At 38.6% G+C, this 24,239-nt stretch overlaps 1 protein-coding gene across 2 annotated transcripts in view; it reads left to right on the top strand.

Moving 5' to 3' along the window:
• The window catches only part of TMC1 (transmembrane channel like 1), a 59,725-nt gene extending 43,268 nt beyond the window's left edge, over positions 1-16,457 (top strand). For both annotated transcript variants that reach the window (XM_054186115.1, XM_054186114.1), the window contains exons 12-20: positions 1,584-1,763; positions 2,000-2,152; positions 3,562-3,690; positions 7,507-7,574; positions 10,296-10,535; positions 13,150-13,275; positions 14,944-15,022; positions 15,121-15,250; positions 16,192-16,457. In XM_054186115.1, the coding sequence (XP_054042090.1) occupies positions 1,584-1,763; positions 2,000-2,152; positions 3,562-3,690; positions 7,507-7,574; positions 10,296-10,535; positions 13,150-13,275; positions 14,944-15,022; positions 15,121-15,250; positions 16,192-16,457 (1,371 nt within the window). The remainder of the gene's footprint in view (positions 1-1,583; positions 1,764-1,999; positions 2,153-3,561; positions 3,691-7,506; positions 7,575-10,295; positions 10,536-13,149; positions 13,276-14,943; positions 15,023-15,120; positions 15,251-16,191) is intronic.
• Positions 16,458-24,239: the final 7,782 nt, after the last annotated feature.

Genomic DNA, 24,239 nt, shown 5'->3' with positions numbered 1-24,239 from the left:
GAAACATCAGTGAATTCCTGCAATAATTAAAAAAATCCCACATACTTCTTACAGGGTGCTACAAGCCATACGCAGAATGCACTACTGATTGCTTACAAATGCAAAAATCCAGTAATTAGATCTAGAACTCATTAAAAACCAAGAATAGAAAAAAAGCAAAGGGAGAGACATTTATTTCTCTTCATTAAGAACACCAGTCTCATGGATGAAACTTTTTAAGAGTGGGAATGTATATATTTGGAAGTGAGTGAATTTATTCATTGACATAGCACCTTTCTGCTGCCATATTATTTCTGAGATGCATGAGCAGCTCTCATTCTCTTGGCAGCAGGAATTTAAATTGTATTAAATTTTATAATACTTCTAGCAAAACAGATTCCAGCATGGCTGAGAAATGCTAGTTTCAGAGCAATCAGTAGATTAGAGTTCTGGGAACAATTATGCTTTTTGTGACTAAATAAATTATTTTTGCTTAATTGTTTTAATATGACTCATCTCAAATAAACATTTTTGTGTTTTCCAACAGTCTTTGTGACTTAGATTAAGACAATGTTTTTTGTTTCTTGTTTGTTGTTTTTATTCCCTTAAAGACACACTTTTTGTAATGAAATTTATTTTAAATTGAAATTGAATAACTGCACTCTTAAACTTTTTCAATTATTTTCATTTTTAGCTGACACAGTGAATTAGAACCAAAAAGTTCAAGCAGGCTTAAAATAATTTTCAGCAATCACTTGAGTTGTGAGAAGGCTGAGGAGTGACCTCATCACAGTCTACAGCTTCCTCAAGGGGGGCAGCAGAGGGGGGAGGTGCTGATCTCTCTCTAGCGACCAGCAATAGGACATGAAGAAATGGAATGAAGCTGCACCAGAGGAAGTTCAGATTGGACGTTAGAAAAGGTTCTTCACTGAGTGGGTGGTTGGTCACTGAAACAGGCTTTCCAGGGAAGTGGTCACAGCACCAAGCCTGTCAGAGTTCAAGGAGGATCTGGACGATGTTCTTAGTCATATGGTTTAGTTTTAGGTAGTCCTGTGAGTAGCAGGGAGTTAGACTCAATGATCCTTATGGGACCCTTCCAACTTGATACATTCTGTAATTCTGTGATTCTGTGACATCTATAATTAACTTTGAGTGAGATCAGATAATTTACTTGGTATTTTTGTAGGAATGCTTTTTATACAGAATCTACGTGTCTGTTAGGAAGATGTGGTAGAGACCTACCATAAAACAGTAGTGGAAATATGTTTTGCTAAGTTCACTGATACTAGAATTTTCATGAAAATATAGGTTCTAGTCAGAATAACTAACATTTGATTATTTCAGTGGTTTAAGCAAAATGTAAAATGAAAAAAAAGTTCTCATATGTCCATGGGCACTAGATTACAACTGACTTTTCAGCCCTTTCTTCTTTTGTGAAAACATCTTGTGACTGTCAGAGTGGATTTTGGTTTTCATTAAATCAAAAACCCAATAAAAGGTAGTAATGTAAATACACCCTCCCCCCAAATTAATAATAATAAAAGAACTTGCTTCTGAGATTTCAATGTAAATATCTTTTTTTTTTTCCTTTTTCCCCCTCTCAGGTGAACATGGTTATGTCACTTTTAGGAATGTTCTGTCCAACTTTATTTGATGTAATTAGTTCTCTGGAAAACTACCACCCTCGAATAGCTCTAAGATGGCAGCTGGGACGAATCTTTGCTCTTTTTCTTGGCAATCTCTACACTTTCATTATTGCCCTAATGGATGAAATCAATCTCAAGGCAAGCTATTTACTTACCTTCATCATTTTTAACATGCATGTGGGCCAGGATGAGGATTTCCGTCCAGTCACAGACATGTCAGTGAAAGATGTTCTTTCCTTTCTGTACTGTAAATCACATCCATGCCTAAGCTGGTAATGGGAGTCTCGGAGTAGAAAAGGTTGAGAGTTGGTAGTTGGTAATAAGCTCGTGTTGTTTCCTCCCCCTCCTCCCCCTCCATTTATTTCTTTATTTAGTTGGAAGAAGAAAAGATAGTCAAGTATAACATGACAATATGGGAAGCCAGTCTGTACAATGGTACTATTCCAGAAAATTCGACTGCTCCTCCAATACAGGTGGATCCTGCAGATGTCCCCAGAGGGCCATGCTGGGAAACAATGGTAGGACAGGTAATGTAACTGTTTTGAGCTCATACTTGAAAATAGATCATAGTCTGTTGCAGGATATCATACCTAAACCCTCTTTATTTCTACTAAGTGGCATTAAGGTGTGAAAATGTGAGGAAAAGCAGATGTGGGCCTTTTTTCAGAGCTAAAAATTTGAGAAAAAATTATTTGAGTTTCTTGGACCCTATCTAATAGGGAATTCTTTCTTCCAGTAGTTGACAGCACTGAAAGCATTTATTCCACCCCAGCCCACCCACCCACCCCCCCCGGGCTCCTTTTCACTATTCTTTTAATTTACCTTCCTCTTCATCATCCCATCTTTGTCTTGCAACACCTGTTTAGAAACTTGGAAAAGCTGGATTTCTCACAACCCCTAACAAATGTGGTAATTCTGATCAGAATTTTGATCAGGTAAAATCAGTTTCTGACTACAACAGACCTATAGAAAAGATAAAAAAAAAGTGCAGCTCAATAAGGAATTACCTGTAAGATAGCTCTTTCAGCAGTGCGCTTTTGAGAAGGTATCTCTATCTTTAGCTAAGTAACATAACGCAAAAGAACAATAGTGGTTTAATGCTAAATCTGCTCAGTCATCTTATTTGATTCAGGTGAAAATTTATTCTTACTGACCTATTAATATAAAATGTAATTTCCAAAAAAATTTTAATGCCCCCCTTTCCTCTATTTGATCCTATCTCATTGCTATTGTTCTGTGCATGAGAATGAATTCACCACTGAATCACAACTTTTGCTGTTGCTCCGTCACTCTGACAATCTCACCATCTGGTTATCTCCACTCCTGACCGAATAAATCACCAGCAGGGAGCAGACAGGCAGGAAAAACATCACCTCTGTTCTTTTCACTGAACCTAAGAACACCAAGAGCTCATCACTGCACTAATTTTCTCCTCAATTTGAGCTCAGGGAGAGTAATAGGCTTTTGGGATATTGGGGTAAGGCCTGTTACAGTAAGGTTTAGTGGGACTTATGAAAACAAAAGTAGAGGAATGAGGATTTCCATTAGGATTTTCTTCTTTCCTCTCCATATTCACTGGGAGTTGGTGCTCCTTGAGAAAACAAGCCATTCAACTTCTTTTTTTTTTTTTTAATGTTTCCAAAGTCAAAAGGAACAAAAGAGTTTAAGGTACCAGCTCAGATTTCTCTTGTCTGGAAGTCAAATCATATCCTGGAAGTGTCATCTAATAATACGCGCACAAATTAGAACAAAGAATACCTCCAGCAAACGAGGGGCAGTTTCTCTCCTTGCATTTTTCAGAATCAGTGAATGTAGAGGAGGAGCAGAGCCTTTTCCATGTTGAAGCAGGGCAACAACAACTAGGGTTCTAGTCCAGTATTTCATTGTATTGTTTTTTGCTTAAATATATTCTTAAGAGAAAATTTTGCTCTAACAGGAATTTGTGCGGCTAACAGTCTCTGACACAATGACAACTTACATCACGATTCTAATTGGTGATTTCTTGAGAGCTGTCTTTGTTAGGTTTTTCAATTACTGCTGGTGCTGGGACTTGGAGTATGGATTTGTAAGTATCTGGTTTGTTATTTTAAATGTCTTTGTCAGATTATCACTTCACATTTTTGTAGTAAATTACATTTTGCTTTCTATCCTACACAGTTAACAGTTGGCTAGAATCATCACCTTAAGGATCCCTGAACAGCATTGTGTTATTTTTCCTCAGAATTTGCTTATGCCTTGATATTTGTCTTATTCTTTAGACTTTTGTAACTTTAGGAAATGTTTGGTTTTGTTTTTTTTTTTTTTTTTCCTTTTCATTTGATTGTGTAAGAAAACTGGGTACACATTTTTCACACATTTCTAATTTGAAGACCCATTCCCTGTTCCACAGCACACAATCTCCCTGGATTTCCATGGGATTTCAGATAGGGTCTTCTAACATACTGAGACATCCAGTGTTTGTGGAGAAAAATATGAAAGAACTTATTCTAGAAATCTTATAATATATATTTTTGGTAGAATTAATTTAGCTGAAATGAAGTTAGCAAGTCCCACAACACAGGTGGGTGTAGAGCTCTTCACTTGGGAGTTGGGATTTTACTATTTTACATAGATCTGAGAGAGGTTAAATTAGCTAACTCAGATACCTACACTGTAAATTCTGATGTTGCTGTTTCACTGGCAAAGACTGTGAAGCTCTTGAAGCTTCTTTTGTACTTACTGAGACGTATGGAAAAAAGCTAAGTCATTTAAAGCTATCTTGGGTGCATCTGCATGGACAGCCATCATAAGCTGTTCTGGCATCCTCTTGTCCTCCTTTCCTCAAAATTTTACCATCAAACGTGTACAAATTTCTTGTTTTACTAAAAGCGGCCTCTTGGGAAATGGTAATTTTCCAGATGAAGAAAAGGTTTTTGTGTTTTCTATAGAAGAAAGATTTCTCTGGCATAGCAATCTCATTGCTGTTGTCTGGTTCCTATGAAATTCTGTGCTTTATTACAAGGACCAGGTTTCTTCCTGTTAATTCTACAGCATGTCTCAAACAGGAGTGGCGTAGGGCTGGAGACAAAGACTATCAGCCAGCCAGGCTGTGAACAAACAAGTTATAACCCTTGCAATATCAATATCAAATGCAGGAATTTGAATACATCATGGGTGGAGAGCCAGCACTACTTGTGGAACCATGTATTTTCATATACTTAAATTGCATCTGGAGCTTCCTCATATTTTCAGATGTTCCACAGCTATCACAATAGCAAAGGCTGGATGTGGGGAACACATGAGTCATTGTAGTCAGTCCCACATCTGACAGGAAATAGCTCAGACATCATATTTTCCAAAGATGTTGAAGTGATAGTCCAGACCTTTTCCTATCAGGATATCCATGATCAATGAAAGAGACTGAATGAACACAAGCCTGAAAGCCATTCTGAAGACTGTTGGACAGACTCTTTAGCTAGGATGATCTGGCTTCCATTTGGGCTTCCTGAAGCCTCTTCTGTCTTGCTATTTACTCTGAATCAGCTGCTTTTATGCAGGGACTTTTTGTTGCACGACCTGCCCAACCCCAGGAGCCTAGTGTTATTCGAGATGACACCGGCTATCCAGAACAGGTGGATAAGCCTACTAGATATATTTTTTGTGGGATGCCTGCAGTCTCCCAGTGTGGAAAGCCACACAGTGAACAGTAGGACAGCTTGGCTTGAACTGGGAGTGCCAGTTGTCAAGTGAAGATGCATACATTGGTCCATTTACAGTTCAGACAATTTTTGCTCTTTGTTTTTGTTACCATTCAGGATGGTAATAGAATATAATACAGTAATTCAATCAATACAACAAAGCCTATAAAAGAAAGAGCTTTAATTAAGGGTCTGAACTAAAGTGCTGCACAGATTGCACCCGTTTTTCTGGCTATTCATGCATATACAATGTAAAGAACATAAAGACACGAAATCAGCAGTGAGAATGAATGTCACAGCCCCCACACAAGGGCTTCAATGCTGTTAATGAAAGCTGTGACATGTTTATCCAGCAATGAGGAGACATCTTATTTCCATGATATAGTATTGTTCTCAAAGTGTCAACAACACATCTGCTGGTAGGGATGTGGAAGCCAATTTATTACTGAAATTTTTATTTGGCAGTAGGTAAGAATGGCTATAATGGTCTGGTCCATTATGGTCCTCACATCCAGTAAACTGCCTGAAACAACATCCATCAGTAGAAGTGCAAAGTGAAAATCATTGAATTTCTGGTAATATCTGAGCTTAAAATATTTCCTACGAAGTAGCTATTCCTGTGTCTTTGTGGTTAGTGGCCACGGTGTACCTGTCATCCATTAATTTTTAGACTTTTTTTAGATCCTAAATATTTTTGACAACCAAAATGTCCTTTGGCAAAGAATTCCAGAAACTAACTTGCATGTTGTGTGAAAAAACACTTCCTTTTGTTTGTTTAAAAATTAAATTTAAAATTATTTTATTTGTTAATGCTAGCCCTTATGTTATGAAGAACAGTCACACGTTATTTGGTCTTGTATGATTCTATTCATCTCTCTGTGTAACTTACGATATTCTATCCCTCTATACAGTTCTCCTTGGTCAACGGCTCTCCACGTTGAACAGTACTAGTCTATTTAATCTTTCCTCATATGGAAGCAGATTCACAAATACACGCAACATAAGTATAGCAGTTTGCTGTAAACACACACGTATATATGCATATGTATACAGAAAAAATACACGGAAAGAGTGCAGGGACTCCAAATATTCCAACAATATAATACAGTACAATTAAAAATTCTGACTTTAATTGGTGATTTTAATAGCATAATAGTCTTGATATCTCATGCCCCTTCCTCTGTCTATCAGCCATCTGTGTAATTAACACCTGATCTTTTTATCCACCCACGATGGTGAATTGTGCAAGTCACCAGCTATGGTGTAGCAATTTTTTTTTATGAGAAAGCTGATTAAACGAAATGTGACAGTGCAAAATCTTATGAATAATATGCTTGAATGAGACATTTAGGTGTAAGCCAAAAGTTCACAGCCACAATTTCTTACCAGAAAGTTTTTTTCTAGTGCATATGCAGACAAACTAATATGCATGTGCATATTCCAATCATTGCTGAAATGCAGTGTATTCAATGTTTGCAGATGACCATTCATTAATTACAGACTAATAAATAGGGTTAAAGAAGAGATGTGGAAATGATTAAAGATTTGGAAAAACAATGAAAGAGTCAGATGAATAGTTTAGAAATATGACTAAAGAATTTTTTTTTTTTACAGGATTTATGTGTCTCTACTGGAGAAAAAAAAATTTCTTCAGCAGACAAAGTGATAATGAGAATCTATGGCTGAATCAAACACACTCAAATTAGAAATATGATATTCACATTAAGCAGGGAAGACAAGGATTGGCAACATCTATCAATGCTTAAAAAGAATTCTTCAACAGTGTAACTGTTAAAATACGAAAGATAGAGTTATAGTTCACACAGGAATTAAATCACAGCAGCTTCATGGCTGGTGCTATATTGGAGGACACATTAGATGACCACCACTAGCCACTCCAATGGAAAATTTATGAATTATTGTTTTAAAATTTACCCAATATCCAGAACTATTTTTAATTCTCCTTCCTCTGAACAAATCTCAAAAACATTTCCAGTAAAATATCACAAGCTGTATTAAAGTCTGCCTCTTGGCTTTGAGTTATATTAATTTGTTTCATGATTCACTGATAAGTTGTAACAAGAGGCCTTACAACACAATACCAGTATGCTGCTGCTGTTGGAAGTGACAGTTTTAATCTACTATAAGTCATCTTAAAACCCTTTGTGCAAACCTAATGAAAGCATCTGTATTATTTCTTTCAGCCATCATATTCAGAGTTCGATATAAGTGGAAATGTGCTGGGACTGATCTTTAACCAAGGCATGATCTGGTAGGTGTGGCAAAGCATGTTGCATCTGCAGGATTGGAGGATTCAGCTGTATCTGTGAAAGATTATGCTGAAATGCTGATCCTGTCCCATGGCTTTAGTTTGCGGAAGCATAATGCAATATATACCAAACTCTGGTACACTGGTATTAGTGGCACCACTTCAAAACTAGTTCTGGGCTAAGATTATGGAACCAGACACATCAGGATGCTGCAATGACCTGGTGAGATCAACCAGCAAAAAGCTGTGTAGATGAATCATATCTTTTGGTTTTTTTTTCTGACTGACTGCTTGCTAGAGCAAGCACCTGGTGTGTACTTTCTGCTTTGAATTTCATCTTTTCAAAATACCTTACCACTTTTTTAAGTCCTGTGAAAAAAGGACTTAAACCAAATGTATGTACACTTATGTGTGCAGGCATGTGAAAGCGCCTAAAATGCTACTGCTTCAGTATTATTCCTTAGCTCTAGAGGAGAAGAGGTCTATGGTTCATCCCCTTTTTGGACTTTACATGGGTGGTAAAGTATACCGGCGTGTAGAGTCCTCATGCAAGATGCCCAGCCTTCCTGACGGAGGAGGGCCAGGAAGATGATCAGAGGACTGAAGCACATCTCTTAAGAAGACAGGGTGAGAGAGTTGGTGTTGTTCAGCCTGGAGAAGAGAAGGCTCCAGGGAGACCTTATAGCGGTCTTCTAGTACCTGAAGGGGGCCTACAGGAAAAATGGGAAGGGAGTCTGTATCGGGAAGTGTAATGATAGGACGAGTGGTAACGGTTTTAAACTGAAAGAGGGGAAATTTAGATTAGATATTAGTAAGAAATTTTTCACTATGAGGGTGGTGAGGCACTGGAACAGGTTGCCCAGAGAAGTGTTCAAGACCAGGCTGGATGGGGCTTTGAGCAACCTGGTCTAGTGGGAGGTGTCCCTGCTCCATGGCAGGGGGGTTGGAACAATATGATCTTTAAGATCCCTTCCAACCCAAACCATTCTATGATTCTATGATTCCTCAGGAACTGTCCTCCATAAGCACTGTTGAATTCTCAAAGTTAATTCTTGCTAAGGCCTAATTTTTTACCTTTAATATGACTTTGATGATCAGTCTTTTTTCTTCGTGAAAGCCCTCACTTCTGTAAAGCCCAAAGGTTGTGCATCGTGCGCATTTCAAATAAATGCTGCAGAAATACGACAACAAAAGAGGCTGCAAATATCTTGCAGCCCCTACAACCAAACCCTGTTGGGGTGATGCGCCGAGGGCCCCGACAGCAGCACCGTGGGCTTACTCAGAAGGAGGGTATATTGCTGGATATGAGCACAGCACCGCCTTGTAGTGATGGCATGCCATAACAGTATGGCTGGAGGGAGCCCAACCTTGCTGCTGGCATGTGAGACACCTATATTGTGTCCCGCAACTTAGAAAAGCAACTTACGTTTGCAATCAGTATGTTGCTATCTGCCTAATTTCTGATAGGAAACATTTCTAAGGCTGCTGTTTGTCAAAATTATAAGGCTGCAACATAAACTCTGCTTGCAATTTTATACACAATTGGTGGCATTAATACTTTCTACTGCTGTAATTAACACTTTGGAAGGTAGGTTGGAAATCATTCTCTACCTGAGAGACATTGAGGACTGGGTGAGGGAGTCAATTCCTGATTATTGTCTAACAAAACTTCTATACGTGCCTATCACTTTTCTACTTCACTGCATGTACAGACTCTGTGCCTTGTAAACCTGCTATGTCCCAATATACACATTCTGGCACAGAAACGGTGACCTGTATTTTTGTGATGCTGTTCAGATACAGCATCCTTCTGCTTATTGCTTATCACAGTTGTGACCACATTTACATGATAATTGATATTTGCAGGGCCAAGTAAAGCACTAGAGCTGTAGTGTTTTTCAAAGTGTTTTCTGACTATTTAAACTGAACCGAATACATTAGAAAAGTAAATAAAATTGACTAAATTATAATAAACATACACTGCCAAAACCATGTTTAATACATACATAGGATAAATTTCTTTCTGTTCTATCTGAGCTTTTCAAATTCTACTGCATGTGGTTGTGCTCACCTGAAGCAGAGTGAAAAAAGAGTTTCAGCTCTGTGAGCTGGTGCTATCACAGAGCTAGGAAGGATAGAAGAGGCATGTATGTGTGCACCTATTTTTGTGTATGAGAGAGAGCCCATGCAGTTAGGAAAACTCTCTTCTTTTTCTCTGTGTTTTCACAAAGCAGGTGGGATGCAAATAATTTGCAAGTCTTCTCCATATTAACAAGATTTGGCAAGAGTTTTTCTGTCATTTAAAATAGGTGTTATACTGAAATACTACGATAAAGTCTGTAAGTTACCCAGATCTTGAACACATTGAAATGGAGGAGTATTTTGCAACTGATTTCCATGAGGGTAAGAAACAGGGCCATGAAGTGCTCTCTCCCTTCAACTATAGACTAGCAAACCCCCTATATTTTCATTGAAGAGTAATGAAAAGAGGAAGGAGAGATATTAATGTAATAGAATCTGTCATAAGATTTGTGTAGTGTGCATCCAGATCTTCTTAAAGCAAGACTAAAGAGACAAGACAACAAAAATGAATACAGAGATGGTTTTATGAACTTGATTTCTCAGTGCACAGTGTATATGGCTGCAAAGAACATTGACATAGGGGATAGGTGGCACATCTAGGATGACAATGAAGTGGTTATTTTTTCTTTGCTTCTTTTCTAGGATGGGATCTTTTTATGCTCCTTGTCTCCCAGCAATCAATGTATTCCGCCTCCACACTTCTATGTACCTGCAGTGCTGGGCAGTGATGTGTTGCAATGTCCCCCAAGAGAGGGTCTTCAAGGCTTCCAGATCCAATAACTTCTACATGGCCATGCTGCTTTTCATCCTCTTTCTCTCCACACTGCCTGCTGTGTACACCATTGTTTCCATCCCACCATCTTTTGACTGTGGTCCTTTCAGGTGTTTTGCATTTTACATCCATCTTTTGTTATTAATGTAATGAACCGTCTCATCACATCACAGTGAATGATCCAGTAATGAAAAAGAGCTTCTATAATACGCGTTAGCACCTGATAGGCTGAGTGTTTAGTTGTGTCATATTTCTCATTGTGGACAATTCCTGAAATTGGAATACTAGAAAACTGAGTAATTCTTTAGAAAGTTTTATGTGAAGTGTAGAAGAGAAATCCTTTTCTTTTAGTTAGTTGTAATGTAAAAAAATGTCATTACTGCTGGAATTAAGCCAGAAATTATTCTTAAGGAGTACAGCAGTGACCTGTTAGGCATCTCTGGTCTGCTGTCTTGAGAGTGATGGCTTTCAGGAAATATCTACATATGCCTTGTAGAAGAGGCAGATCAGAATGTATGGTTGTGTGCCAAACACGTGGTGGTACAGTCTTTGACTGCTGTGACTCTCCTAAACTGACACAGTGTTTCATGCATCTGTATTGCCACTGTGAAGCTGAATCTCTTTCTGAAACCTTCAAGACCTCCACATTCATTAATTCCCTCTAAAAACTTAGGCCTGCCTTGCCTGTGCAAACATGTGCCTTGCATTCAAGCTAACTTAGGTGTTGCCACCCTTTCTCCTTCTGTACACACTACCTGAGGAGTTCAGGACCATTTTCATCATCTTTACTTGCCAGATAGCATGACATACAACTGTAATGAGTACACAACTGCAATCAATATATGAAATGAAAATTTTTAAAATACTTTAGTCTTTGGTTTTGAACAAAGCATTAGCAAAGCAAGAGCAGGAGAATAGTAAAAGACACACCCTGATTGCAATGACAGGTTTGAATAATACATTACTGTTGCGAGTAAAATGATATCTGCATAATCCCCAGTGCACTTTGTAAAGAAGCAGAAGTCTTGCCACAGTAACTTTGGTCAAAGGCAAAATATATGGGAGATTGTTCCCAGCCACCTGCAATAGTCACAGTCACCCGAGAGGGAGAATTGCATGACATGCCAAAAATTCTGATGAGACAGACAATTGCTTGAATTTTCAGATGTAATGGTAACAAAGCAAGTCATGCAAAGTAAGATTTTTTATTTGCCATAGCAAAGAAAGTACAGAGGGAGACATCTGGAGTCAGATCTGAGTAGCTGCAGTTATTGAATTGGATATTACAGAAAATGGTAAGATTACTGTTCAAAGTGAGAAAGATAATAGTGCCTACAACTTTTTCTACCGAATACAGAGATATTTTGTTCTTTGTAAAAAAAGTGAAACCTTCAATGTAAATTTTAATGGGAGAGGACTTGAAACTAATTAACATTCATAAAACCTGGGTATGGGTAATCTACTATTGAGCAGCCAGTGGATAAATACTGATAGTGCATCTCTATATTAAAAAAAAGAAAATATTTTCCTATTAGTAACTCAGTGTCTCATCTATTATGAAACTTCTGATTCTTTGGTTGTTTTATTTATTTATTTATTTAGCTTTGGTTTAGTTTGGTTTTTTTAATCCATCATTAAAAGCAACATATACAACTCAACAGAGAGTTGCCAGGAGCAGGAAAGCCATAACAGAATTAGCAAAGTTGCAACAGAAGAAGCATTGTACATGCTGGGAAAAGATAAGAGCACAGAGCGGAATTTCTCATTTATCATGGATGAGTGGGGGAAGTGGAGAGAAAGAGCTGGCCTGAAGAAGAATTCTATCCACAACCTTTTTACATTACTGGGAAGAGGGTAAAGGTTGAGAGCAATGAGTTAAGAAACAGACCTGTTAGTTAGAAATGCTTTACAAGAACTGAAAAAGGGTGACAGGAGACCCATATGACTGGAATATCAGGTGGCAATTTGGTGGCAATTCCTTTAACCAGCTAAAGCTAGAAATTAGTTTCAATACACATAAAGACCAATTTTGCTGGTTTTGTTCAGATAAAAAAAATTCAAACACTACATTGTGAGGCACAGACAAAAGCAAAATAAGCAGGAAGGGACTTTTAGAATATCTATTAAAATGCTTCTGCAAGAATAAACTTAGTGATCTAGGGAAAAAACACTTTCTAGATAAGCTGCCCATGGAACACGTGCATGAAGATTATTAGACTGCTGTAACAAAAACAAAAAACTCCTAAAACACAGACACTGACTTCTATAGCACTGGTACACAGCAAAGACAGAGGAGAATTAGGCTGAAGAGTAGTGAACAGGAACCGATTGCAAGCAGACCATTTTATCAAACATATAAAAGTGGGATTTGAATTTTTCACCAGGACTTTATAGAGCACAAATTGCATTTCAGTCTTTGGTTAGTGGCATGGAGTTCACAACTTGGTACGTTGATTCTTTGAGAAGTAGTCTTGGTGGTAACTGCAGGCAAAATCTATTACCGTACAATAAAACTATTGGGGTTTATTTTGCCCCTTAAAAAACATATATAGTATTTTAAATAATATTCCTTTCAGAGTGTCAGGTTTTAAATAATGTTAACATGTAGTTTATTGTCATTTTCCCAGGTTTGATTTGACGTGATTAAGCTATATATTCATACTACTGCACTGATGTTGCCATAATATTTGCATGTAATATATTGTCAACTTTTCTGTTTAATAGTGGGAAGACTAGAATGTTTGAAGTCATATCAGAAACTCTGGAGCATGACTTCCCTTCCTGGTTTGGGAAGGTATTTGGTTATGCCTCTAACCCTGGACTCATCCTACCTTTTATATTGCTGATGGTGTATGTATGGAATATTAACTCAAAACTTGCTTAATCTAAGGTCTGTTAAGTTTCCTTCACTCTGAATCTTCACTGCCTGAGTATCTAATTAAACACAGTGATGATTGCCCTATGGTGAGGGACCTGAAGAATTCATGAGCCTTTTATTTGATCATAATTAATGTGCCTTCGCACAAAGGATAATATGTCTGTTTTGTTCAATGGCTTTCTTTTTGTTTTTGTTATTGCTTTTCAAAAATGTTGTTGTTGCCATGATAATGGCAAAGCAATTAAAACACAGAAGTCTATAAGGGATACGAAGTGCTGTGATTTTGATCAGCTTGTCCAACAGGCAGAACCGCACATCACAAATCCTTAGCAAGTTCAATAGAAACATGAGCACAATGAAGAAGAGTTATTTCTCAGTAACTTTCAGCGAGTCAGATCAGCGCCTTTGGCCTGTCCTTGATAAGCAATGTACTCTATGCTCTTGGTACAGGAGTGTGTACCATACACTTTATGCAATAGGGCTAGTAGAGAATTTTTGTAAGTCAGTACCTGGTAAAGAATAATGACTGTAGAATAGTTTTTCTCAGAGACTGTATTGAATCCTTCTTTATAAAGGCATTTTAAACTGCTGTATACGTATATCGGATTATTTAGCATACTGCTGAACTAAAAGTTAATTCTAAGTAGAGATGAGCTGGGATTTAACCCTGCACTGTAGCACTGCCAATAAATACAGAGAAGATTACATAATGCAATAGTAATTGTGAAGGATTTTACATGAACAAAATGAAATTCTGAGATTAAATTTTGCCAAGATTCACTTAACATCATATTCCATTTTAATCCCTGGATAGAAAAACAAAGAATCCAGACTGTCTGCCAAAATACCTGGTCAACTCCTGCTGAATTTTTTTGAGCTATATTGTTTTCTCAAAATGGTGCAAGGAAATATATTATAAATAATAAAAAAATAAAAAAATAAATAAATAAATAAAATGAAAATACAAGACAGAATCAGGCAAAGCAGAGAAAACAGCATATACAGATTAATTATTTACTGCTTATATCAATAACAGACTTCATATCGGAATTTCTCTAATTAAATTGGGATGGTGAAAAATACTAATTTCTTAGTTATCACTCAATTTCCACAATACACTGAAAAATGAAATGGTATTATGCAGTTACGTTTTTGTTTAGTAGAAGAAGGAGGTCATAGTTTAAAAAAAAATGAAAACCTATGCTTTTGGCTGTTTTTGTGGCACTGCTTGAGTTTGCCTATTGTATTAGTTCAAAAGCTTTGAAAAAAACATGATTTTCTAATTTTTAAGATATGTCATACAAATTAACTTATATAAGTTATTCTTTAGAACACACTTCATAGCGAGGCATAGCTTTATGGAATGTCTTCCTTAACCACTACAAGATTCAATGTGGAGTATTAATGGACAGAATAATTTATTTCAGCCGCTATTTTCCCTGAAATAACAGTACCTTCTTTATACTGTAAGGAAGCACGTTGTTATTTGTCAAAACACTACTACTGATTAGGCACAATAAATGAGGAAAAGATACAGATTTTATATTAGCAAAACTGCAGTTGTTGCTATAGGAATGTTGTAAGAGTCTTTATATTTTAATCATTACCTAACAAGGACTATTATTTTTCTTTAAATTTAGCCTCAGTATTTATTATCTCAACGCTACATCCAAATCCTACAAGGAAGCTAACTTGGAACTTAAAAAGAAGCTACAGAGTGTAAGAGATAGCGAATTATTGATTTTTGGTTTTATTAAATACTAAAGAAGCCACTCAGGTCACTGAAAGATGCCCTCTCTCTCTCCCCCCATTATTAGCAAGCAGAAGAAAATAAAAGAAGAAATAAACAAAAGGCACAAAAATCAAATGAGGAAAATCCATTTGAGACAGAACCACCACAGCCAAAGCAAAAAGAAGGCAAGCAAGAGGAATCCACTCCAAACCAAGGTAAGCAGTGTTTTGAACTCCTCAAGATGAGGAATTCATGTATGCCAGACCGTAGTCTTCCTCACTGCCTTGACTACTTCTTTCGCCATAATCTCATGAAAAATATTCACAATACTGATTCACAAGTATCAGCGTAATCTCCAATCCATTTTTCTTTCTGTGGTTTGTGTAAGAAATACTGTAATGTTATTCCATACCAGGCAACACCAAAGTAAATAGAGCTATAATGACTCACAAGACCCCAGCCCTGCAAAAAAAAACTCACTTAAAGCCTGGTATGAACATCAATGAACAGACACCTATCACAAACCAGTCAGGTCCAAGTCTTGCACCCTCCTATCATATTTCATTGACTGAGGACTGCTCAGGACAGCTTTTGTCAGGTTCGCTGGGAGAAGGTATAGTGAGAACACAGAACGGTAGTAATCCTTACCAGAAAGCCTAGCTTGGTCAGGCAGGTTTCAGTCTGTCCTGAAGGATTGCGCAGGCTGTTTCCTTTCCCCTGGACACTGCTAGACTTTCCCCATCAGGCATACATGCCACACAGCCCACAGCTAGGTTCAAGCCTAGCAGAGAAACCGAAGTTAGAGATGACGGCCTTTGGAAGAACCATGTGCAAGGCATGTCTGCAGCCTCAAAATCTGCCCTCCTAAGTTTGAAATTACTTCCTTCATTGTCATTTATGGATGATATTTAAGTGCATCTAGTTACTTGGGAAAAGCCTCCACTTTGTTCCACTGGCGCCTTGCCGACAAGACTGGAGGGAAAATACAGTGCAAAGATGGTGAAGGTGCATTATCACAGATTTCAGGCTGTCGGCAGGGGAGGCCCCAGACTTTCCACCACACCCTGGAGTGGACAGGCAGCTGCAGGATATTCTTCTCAGGGAATTTCTGGTTTGCATGTTCATTTTTTAATTCTGTTCTCCAAACACTTTTCAGACAAGAAAGGGCAGGATGGCAATGAAGGGAAGAAGACAGGTCAGCCACAAGAAGCCAGCTCCTCTCAGGCACTCCAACATCCAGGTCCTGCCCCAAATGGCCACTATCCCCCGCAGGGTAGAGGAGGAAGCCTTCCTCCCCCATCCATAGCTGTGACGAGGCCACCAGGGCCCAGGGGCTATGGAATGCCGGGCTATCCGTCTGGAAATCCACACTTCCCAGGGGCGCAGCCAGGAATGCCCAGGGGCCCTCCCAACTACAGATAAGGAGCCTCAAGCACATTGAGATACGATGAAGAATGCTGAGGGACAGAAGAGTGCTCCTGACCCCAAACACGCTCCTGCAAGTGCAGAATCCCACTGTGTTCGTTGTAAATCTTCATGTGCATAGAAGTTACCCACGCGCTTCAGTTTTTGCAGGATGGGAGGCTTCAGAAGAAAACATTGCATATGTCTTCTTGTACTTGAAGGCATTACAAAAACGCATTATCTGTGTCAATAGGCTACTAAACTTAGCGATATTTATCGCAAGATATTTATTAGAAGAATGAAAAATATTTTGTATTCAGTTATTTTCTTAGAAGCCTGAAAGCATGTCCCTAACATCTTTTCCTTTTTCTCAGAAGTACAGTTCACCGAAAACATAACTTCATACAGAGTGTATGAGAATCAGTTGTATTTAAACACTGCATATAGTTTGTTTTCTGCAGGTTAGATTTGCGTACCCAAAGATTTCAGTTTGTACATGAGAAAATGCGTACCTTTTCAAAAGCTGGATTATTACCTCTAACGTCTTTGGGAAAGTATTAAAAAGGTAAAAGAAAAGCAGTATCCTGCCTGCTGCTATGAGGAACATTTATCTGCTACTACAGTACCATTTTTAGATAATAATATTTTTGTCACATTTTGAAAGACTAAAAATAATTCTAAAAAATTATAGTGGTGAAGAAATATCTCCTGTGCAGAAAAACATATTTAAGGAATAGAGGTAAGACAGTTATGTAATCATTTCTCCCAAATACTCACCAGGGTTGCATTATGGCACAGAGATACTTATTATTGCATAAGAATATGTGCTGTATAATCTGCTCTGTGGATTTATCATTGTATAATTGTGTATTGAACTCTATAGGGGGTTGAGCAGGTCCTTAGTCTGATAGGTCTTGTGGAAACACAGGACAGATGCAAGCCCATGGACAAGCTGTTGTTACTTAATCCAATGAGACAGCCTTATTTTTATGTTCTGATTTTATTTCCTTGTCCAGAATTTGGGCTTTGATAATTATTTTAATACTCACAAGATTAATAACAACAAAATTAGTCAACTTACTGTCTTCTAAAAAATAAATGGAATTCCATTGGGGGCCTTCTATACAATACACGCCCTTTCTGTACAGGAGAAAATCTTTTACCATATCTCAGTATAAAACAAGTCTGTGGCATCACAAAACAACATTCATGTAATTAAATTGTGGAACTTACTGAAAAAGGCTTACAAAAAAACCCAGTATAGGCTATGTATCCTCATAAAGCACAATGATCCAGATGCAATTTCCAGCTCAAGCACTCTTTAAATCAATTGCCAGAACCTGGGAGGAAAAACCAAGGGAAAGTTCACTTTTTACTTGACTTGACTGTTGTACTGCTTCCATAAGCATCTGCTATCAGCTGTAGGTAAGATGTTACATCAATCAGACCTTTAGTGAGCACCAGCATGGCTGTTCTGCGTGTAAACGCTAAGCACTGATAACCCAATCAAGAGATAAGTGTACTGCAATAACTACAGTCTTTTTCTAGGAAAAGGCTGGAAATGCACTGTTACTAAGGGAGAGGACAAATGAGTTAAGACTGGATCCCAAGATGTGTCTGCATCTGGGGTTCAGTAAGACTAGTATTTTAAATTAGAGAAAGTACAGCTGAGTGCAATGTAAGTTGTTTCATCTTTCTCAGATAAGATTTCTAATCTATGGACTTCAGGCATGTGGGAAAAGTACAGTAATTCAAACTGTCTTTTAATTTTGAGATCTTTTTCTGATGTCATTAATTTTTAAACTACTTGTGTTTTTAGACCAGAAGCTTTAAGATTGTCAGGAATCATATTGAAGTTCAGCATGGGGCCACAGTGCTCTAGGGCTTTCATGCTTTCTTTTAAGACAAACTTTTTCCTACAAGTTGGGATTGATCTGTCATGAGACACTGATTTGCATAGAGGTTTCATCTCATTGTTTGTTAACATTTCATAATAAGAAAACACTAGATATTCCTTAGAAAAAGGAAGATTGTATATAGAAGTGAAGAAACTGATTTTAAAGATGCTTCGTGATCCGTCTGAGATTTTCAAAGGGTGTTGGAATAAATTGGAGTTTTAAACTGGTTTTGATGGAGTCTTGTTCCCTGAAATGTAGAGGGATGTTTATGCTACATACACAGATCTTAATAAGGATTTCTTGTTCCTTTAGGAGTGATTTTTTTTCTGTGTGTATTAAGGGCTTTTTCATTGTTAGCAAGCTTAGTATTTAATTCTGTGGGATTACTTTACATCATGAATGGGAGAGAGACACAGGAAGGAATCCACCAGCTGAAATTATTCTGAGGAACTTTCTGTTAGCTCCGTATGCTGTATTGACTTTCAAAAATAAATGTGTTCTCAGAGTGCACCTGTATGTGCAGGGAGGAACAGGTAATAGCCAACATGAATAACAGTAACTAAGTAGATGTTGCTCATGCCCTGTGATCAGCATCAGACTGCTGTGACTGAAAATTAAATATTTATTCTTATTCTTTGGTACTTCTAAGTAAAGGTCTTTCATCAATGTGTTTCACGAAGCTGTGTTTTCAATGCTTCCTAGCTTGCCATCTCATTCATAACATAACATTGACTTAGCAGACAAGTTATACCTTCAAATGTTCTATATTACATCCACCTTTAAGAAGACATGCTGCTTACTTGGAAAAAGTAATTTTGAAATGGTTACAATAATTTTGCATGGTCAGATTTCAAGTCACATTTCCTTTCTGTAAAACCTTTCTCTCTCTCTTCTATATTTTGAGTTAAAATTCATTGTCTCTGCTTTTTTTGAAAAAGCACCTCAAGCAACCTTCATCCACTTAACCACACAGGTACTGTTGAGTTTTGTACTGTGCTGAACAGGTAAAAAAGGCTCAAATCATGGTGAATAATCTTGCTTATAGAAACAGAATATATTTTGTATTCATTCGTGACACATATACCATTTTCTTTTTTCTATGTTAGACTTGCAAATTGTGCTAATGATACCTCAGAGCTCTATTATCTAATTACTTTTAGTGAAAATAAGAGCTCAGCACATCTTAGCATGTCCTACATTATCCTATGCACAATTTACGTGCCGTCTTCCTAGCATTTGGCTGAGCATTTCATATAATTTTATGCATAATAAAGGTGCATTTCACTATATTAGTGTTCTGGTACAGAGGGATCTTCAAAATATTTTGAAGTCCCTGCCAAAGGTTTAATTTCTCACTGATCTGTGAAAATTATAATTACTGTAAAATTATGGTTATTGAATAAATCTCCCTCCTCCTATTTGTCTTTTTTTTTTTTCTGCTGTTGAATTAAATATTTTTACTCAATGACAAAGTCCTATCCTGGGACTGTGCAATGCTCTCAGATGAGCAGGAAGCAAAAGGATGAAAATAAAGTCCAGACTTGACTGAATTCACAGCAAGTGAAAGACGTAACTTTTTATAACATATTCTTTTCAACACTAGATTTGTGGTAGCTGGGACCTGAAAATAACAAGTTTGATACCTGCAACAATAATATCCACAAATTTAGAGGTGTTGTAAAGCTGATGGAAGTTTAAATCCAAGGAATCATTTTATTACCCTACGTTGATTAAAAAAACCCCCACAAAATGCTCACTGGAAAATTAAATGCAGTTTTTATCTGTTCTGAATCTTTTGCTTCACTTTCCCATTCTCTGTGGAAAATCAGTCTGTTAAACTCCTTATGGCTAGAGATAAACTTTAAAAGCAGGTAACATCTGCTCTGTTTGTCCTTTGTTGAGAAATGAGGCTGTTAGAGTTCACAATGAGCTTTATGCCGCCCATGTCGTATAACCAATCTGTATTAATTCCTTAAAAACATTGCATGGACAAAAAATAATTAATCAATTATAATGATATGGTGACACAAACAATATTCCCCTTCCTCCTGTAGAAAAGGTCATTATTATCTGAGGAGCACCTATGCTCAGTGGTTATAAACAAGCTGTGAAGAACTGTATTTTCCTGAACTAAAGAACGTCCTGGGGGTCATGACAGAAAAATCTGTATGGATGTGGCAAACTCTGCTTTACCTGCTGTTTGTAAAGACTGTACTATAAAAATGCCTGTGTGTGATTGCGCTGTATAATTCATGTTACCTATCTGTTTATAAGCATGCTCAGTGGTAGCTGTGCTTCCAAGTTATTAAAGTCAGAATCATAATTGAACACACACTTTTCTGTGAGTTCTCTGTTTTCTCCATCTATTTCTGATCAGCTAGCGTCTCTAATGCATTCATGAGCCTAGTTATCACCCAGAAATTGGGAAGCAGCGTTCACCATTAAGGTCTTTCGCATTGCGGATGTGGGACCTAACTATAGCATAGTTTGGAGACACAAAGCACATAAGCACCCACTGCCTACCCTGTAAGTGGGAGGGAAAGGCTGCAGTTCTCATCCGGGGGGAGGGCTGTGGTAGCCCCTGGAGGCACTGCTACTCCCCTTTGGTGCCTCAGCTACCACTGGGAGAAACTTTTTCAGTTTTTATTGCTCTGCCTGCTGGGTGCAAATAAAGATGTTTCCAGGGGGTTGTGTCAGAGGAAACGGTGAGGCGGAAGGGCGCAGCTCCCTGGTAGCCCAGCTGTGGCTCAGCCTGCTGGCTCAAGACAGCATGGAGGTGATTTCAGCATCAGGCTTTTTCCAGAGGGGCATAGCGCAGAGGAGACTCAGAGAGCTTCCTCTGACAGCTCAGCGACGCTGCCCTGCAGCACTGGGGTGGGAGATCTGGCTCCTTGGGCCGCAGCTGCTTGCGGATGAGCTCTGTCTCACACGGCTGATTCACGCAGTGATGCGAAGGCTGAGCGCAAGGGAAAGGAGACCAGGTTGGAATCACTAGGATGCCGTGGTAATGGTTTGTGAGACTCAAATGCCAGCATGGTTGCTTGTCAGATGCTCACTGAAATATTTCCCCGGGTGAAACTGGACTGTGTGAAACTGCAGGGCTTTGGCTGCTGCAGTAACTGCTTTGAAAAGCAGCAAGGGCTCTGAATGAGGTCTGCTACTTCTTGGTCCCAGCCAGCTGTTCTCCCTTGGTCTCAGCAAAGGAAACGAGTCACAGCCTTGCCCGCCTTTTTCCTGTCCCCTTTTAGTTTAGCTTCTTTCACTCAGTACTGCAAGCAGGAAGCTGGCTCTCCATGTTGGTACTGCACCACATGCAGCCACCACTATTAGAAGATTTTAGTTTAGTGTAAAGGGATGAAAGGTGTTTGGCCTTAATAATAATTCAAAGTAGGAATATATTTTACCTCCCTTCATGTCTTGGGAACACCTGAATATACTGACCTGCGGTTCAGGGGTCTGATTCTTTTATTCTGCTTGGCATGAAGATCTAAAGAAAGAAGCTTGTATTCCACATCAGAATTCTTTTCTTTACTTTGAGACATAACATTTCAGCTGCGGTGCATAGTCATAGAAAGCTGTGAACCACATCTGCTGAGGTTTGCTAACAGCAAAATAATTTTGGAAAAAAGATTATTGCACACTTTATTCGATACTTTTTTTCTCTTTGAATTTTTGTTGGAAGACGTTTTGTGTGTTTGTATATTGTACTCTGTGCAGTTAATGTCACAGTTATATACATTTTGGAAAATATTGGTTATTTAATTTAATAACTGTGCATAAAGCACAGTTTTATAAAACCTGCAAGATAAATTCATTTGTTTAAAGGAATAATATTTAAAACATTGAGGACATTTTTCCAAACACCTTGTAAACCTTGTTATTGCTTGTAAACAACTAAGGCTGAAAGCCTTGAAAAGCCATTCTAAAGGCATATTCTTGTCCCCAGTGTATAGCACCAGTCTGGCACCTTCAAGTATCTCTGACGACCACACATAGCAATAATGCCGGTGGACCATAAATCAGTTTATGTTCCAGCTGCAACCAGATTAAAATATGGAAGGATTTTTTTTTTTTTTTTAAATAACCATTTTCTTTATGTCAAGATCAGCCTCAGTCCCACCTAGCATGCAAAAGCAGACTGGTGGCTCTGTCTGTGGCACTGCTGCTCTCATGTGCTGGATTAGTGTCGTGCAGATGGGTGTTCTTAGATCATAAACTGCGGTCTCATTAATTTTGTCTGCTAAAACAAGCTCCTTGGCACTTGGCATTTCCTCTCCACAAATGAACTTTGCTGCACTGTGGAAAGCTAATATTCTGTCATTTCCACACAAAAAGGAAAGTGGCATAACACGGATTGGAAGCAAGATACTTCAGGGCATCGTGACAAATTACTATAAACAGCATTTCTCAGAGAAACTGCCTGTATAATATGAAGTTACTTTCATCACCAGGCGAGACTAAGAATAAATCTATCTACCTATTTATCTATCTACCTACCTATAAACAGTCTGTATTCTAGGTTCTGTGACAGCTTAGAAAATAGCACATGAGCTATAATAAAGAACACAAAGCACAATACATGTTAATATCAGATTTCCTCTCCTGCTCCCCTATTATCTCCTAGGGGTTTTCCAAATCACCTGTGATTAAGGCAGGTTCTAAAGGCAGTTGCTCCCTACCCCAGGCATACCTTCCACTTCAGGGTGCTGATGGCGCTGGGAATCCTGGTAATCACCTTGTGGGGCCCCCTTCTTCTAAATATTGCCTTAAATCAGAGAGGGAGCCTGATCTGATTCAGCAAACTTAGTGTCAAGATAGGAAAGCCCTCTCTCTCCTGCTTTGTGCAGTAATCTGTGGAAGAATGACGAGTTAAATTAAAACACACTACGCCACAAGAAACTTTCTTTTGTTTATTGCTGGACTGTCACCTGGCAGATTTTTTTCAGTGAAATCACTGTCAGTACAGAGCTGCCTCTAACCTTTGCTTGGTCACCGGTTTGGTTTCACGTTCCGCCGGGCTTTTAACAACAATTTAGTGGAAGAACGCAGCAGGCATAACAAAGAGCAGACAGATACTAGCAAGGCCAGGGAAGTAACTTCCTTTCCCTTCTCTGTGCAGCATTGCGTTGTTGCAGCTTTAGCAACAGCCCTGGTTGTAGTCCCACCGCCCGAGTGATGAGGTTGTCCGTCCATGCACTATGGGGACCGCCCTGACCCAGCAGAAGCAGGATATGTTTTTTCTGAGATTGGGACACCATCTACTTGCAGCATGGAGAGAGGGTTCCCAGCCCCTCCCAGCCCTGTAGCTGCTACTCCCTTATGCCACAAGTCAGCCGCATCCCTGGGACAGGGAAAGCACATTCATGTTTCCCTTCTCTTCATGCTGCGTATCCATCTGCTCTCTGTCACGAGACTGGCGATCCCTGTGTTTTAGGCAATGCATACTGCACTAGTGGCACTGGGCTGGGGTGGTCACCCTGCAGCTGAGGCAAGAGGGGAGGTGTCCTGTGTTTAACCAATGGTGTTGGAAGGGCAGCCCTCCCAGACAGGCTGTTTCTGACATCAGAAGTCCTCCTTCTTTTACACATGGGATCAGCTCTCAGGGCTCAGTGTCTTGTTTACATAATTTCTTGTAGGTCTCTCTTTTTTTTTTATTTCCTTTTTCTGTATGCAATGTGTATGATTTAATCAACAAACGAAGTTTCTTTTGGACTGCATTTTAATGAAGAATCCCTGACAATTCCAATTACTTTTTTCTTTTTTTCCCCCACATCTAGGCAGTGGTTTCTTTGCCTGAGATCTTCTCTAAGTCATTCCCACATGGGACAATCGAACGTTTCATTCCCGTTTTGATGAACAGCAGAGAGAAGCCCCAGTGCTCTTGTTCTTGCTCTTTTTCTAC

The sequence above is a fragment of the Rissa tridactyla genome, chromosome Z (assembly GCF_028500815.1).
Source record: "Rissa tridactyla isolate bRisTri1 chromosome Z, bRisTri1.patW.cur.20221130, whole genome shotgun sequence".
Lineage (NCBI taxonomy): Eukaryota > Metazoa > Chordata > Aves > Charadriiformes > Laridae > Rissa > Rissa tridactyla.
This window is presented reverse-complemented; position numbering and strand designations above follow the sequence as displayed.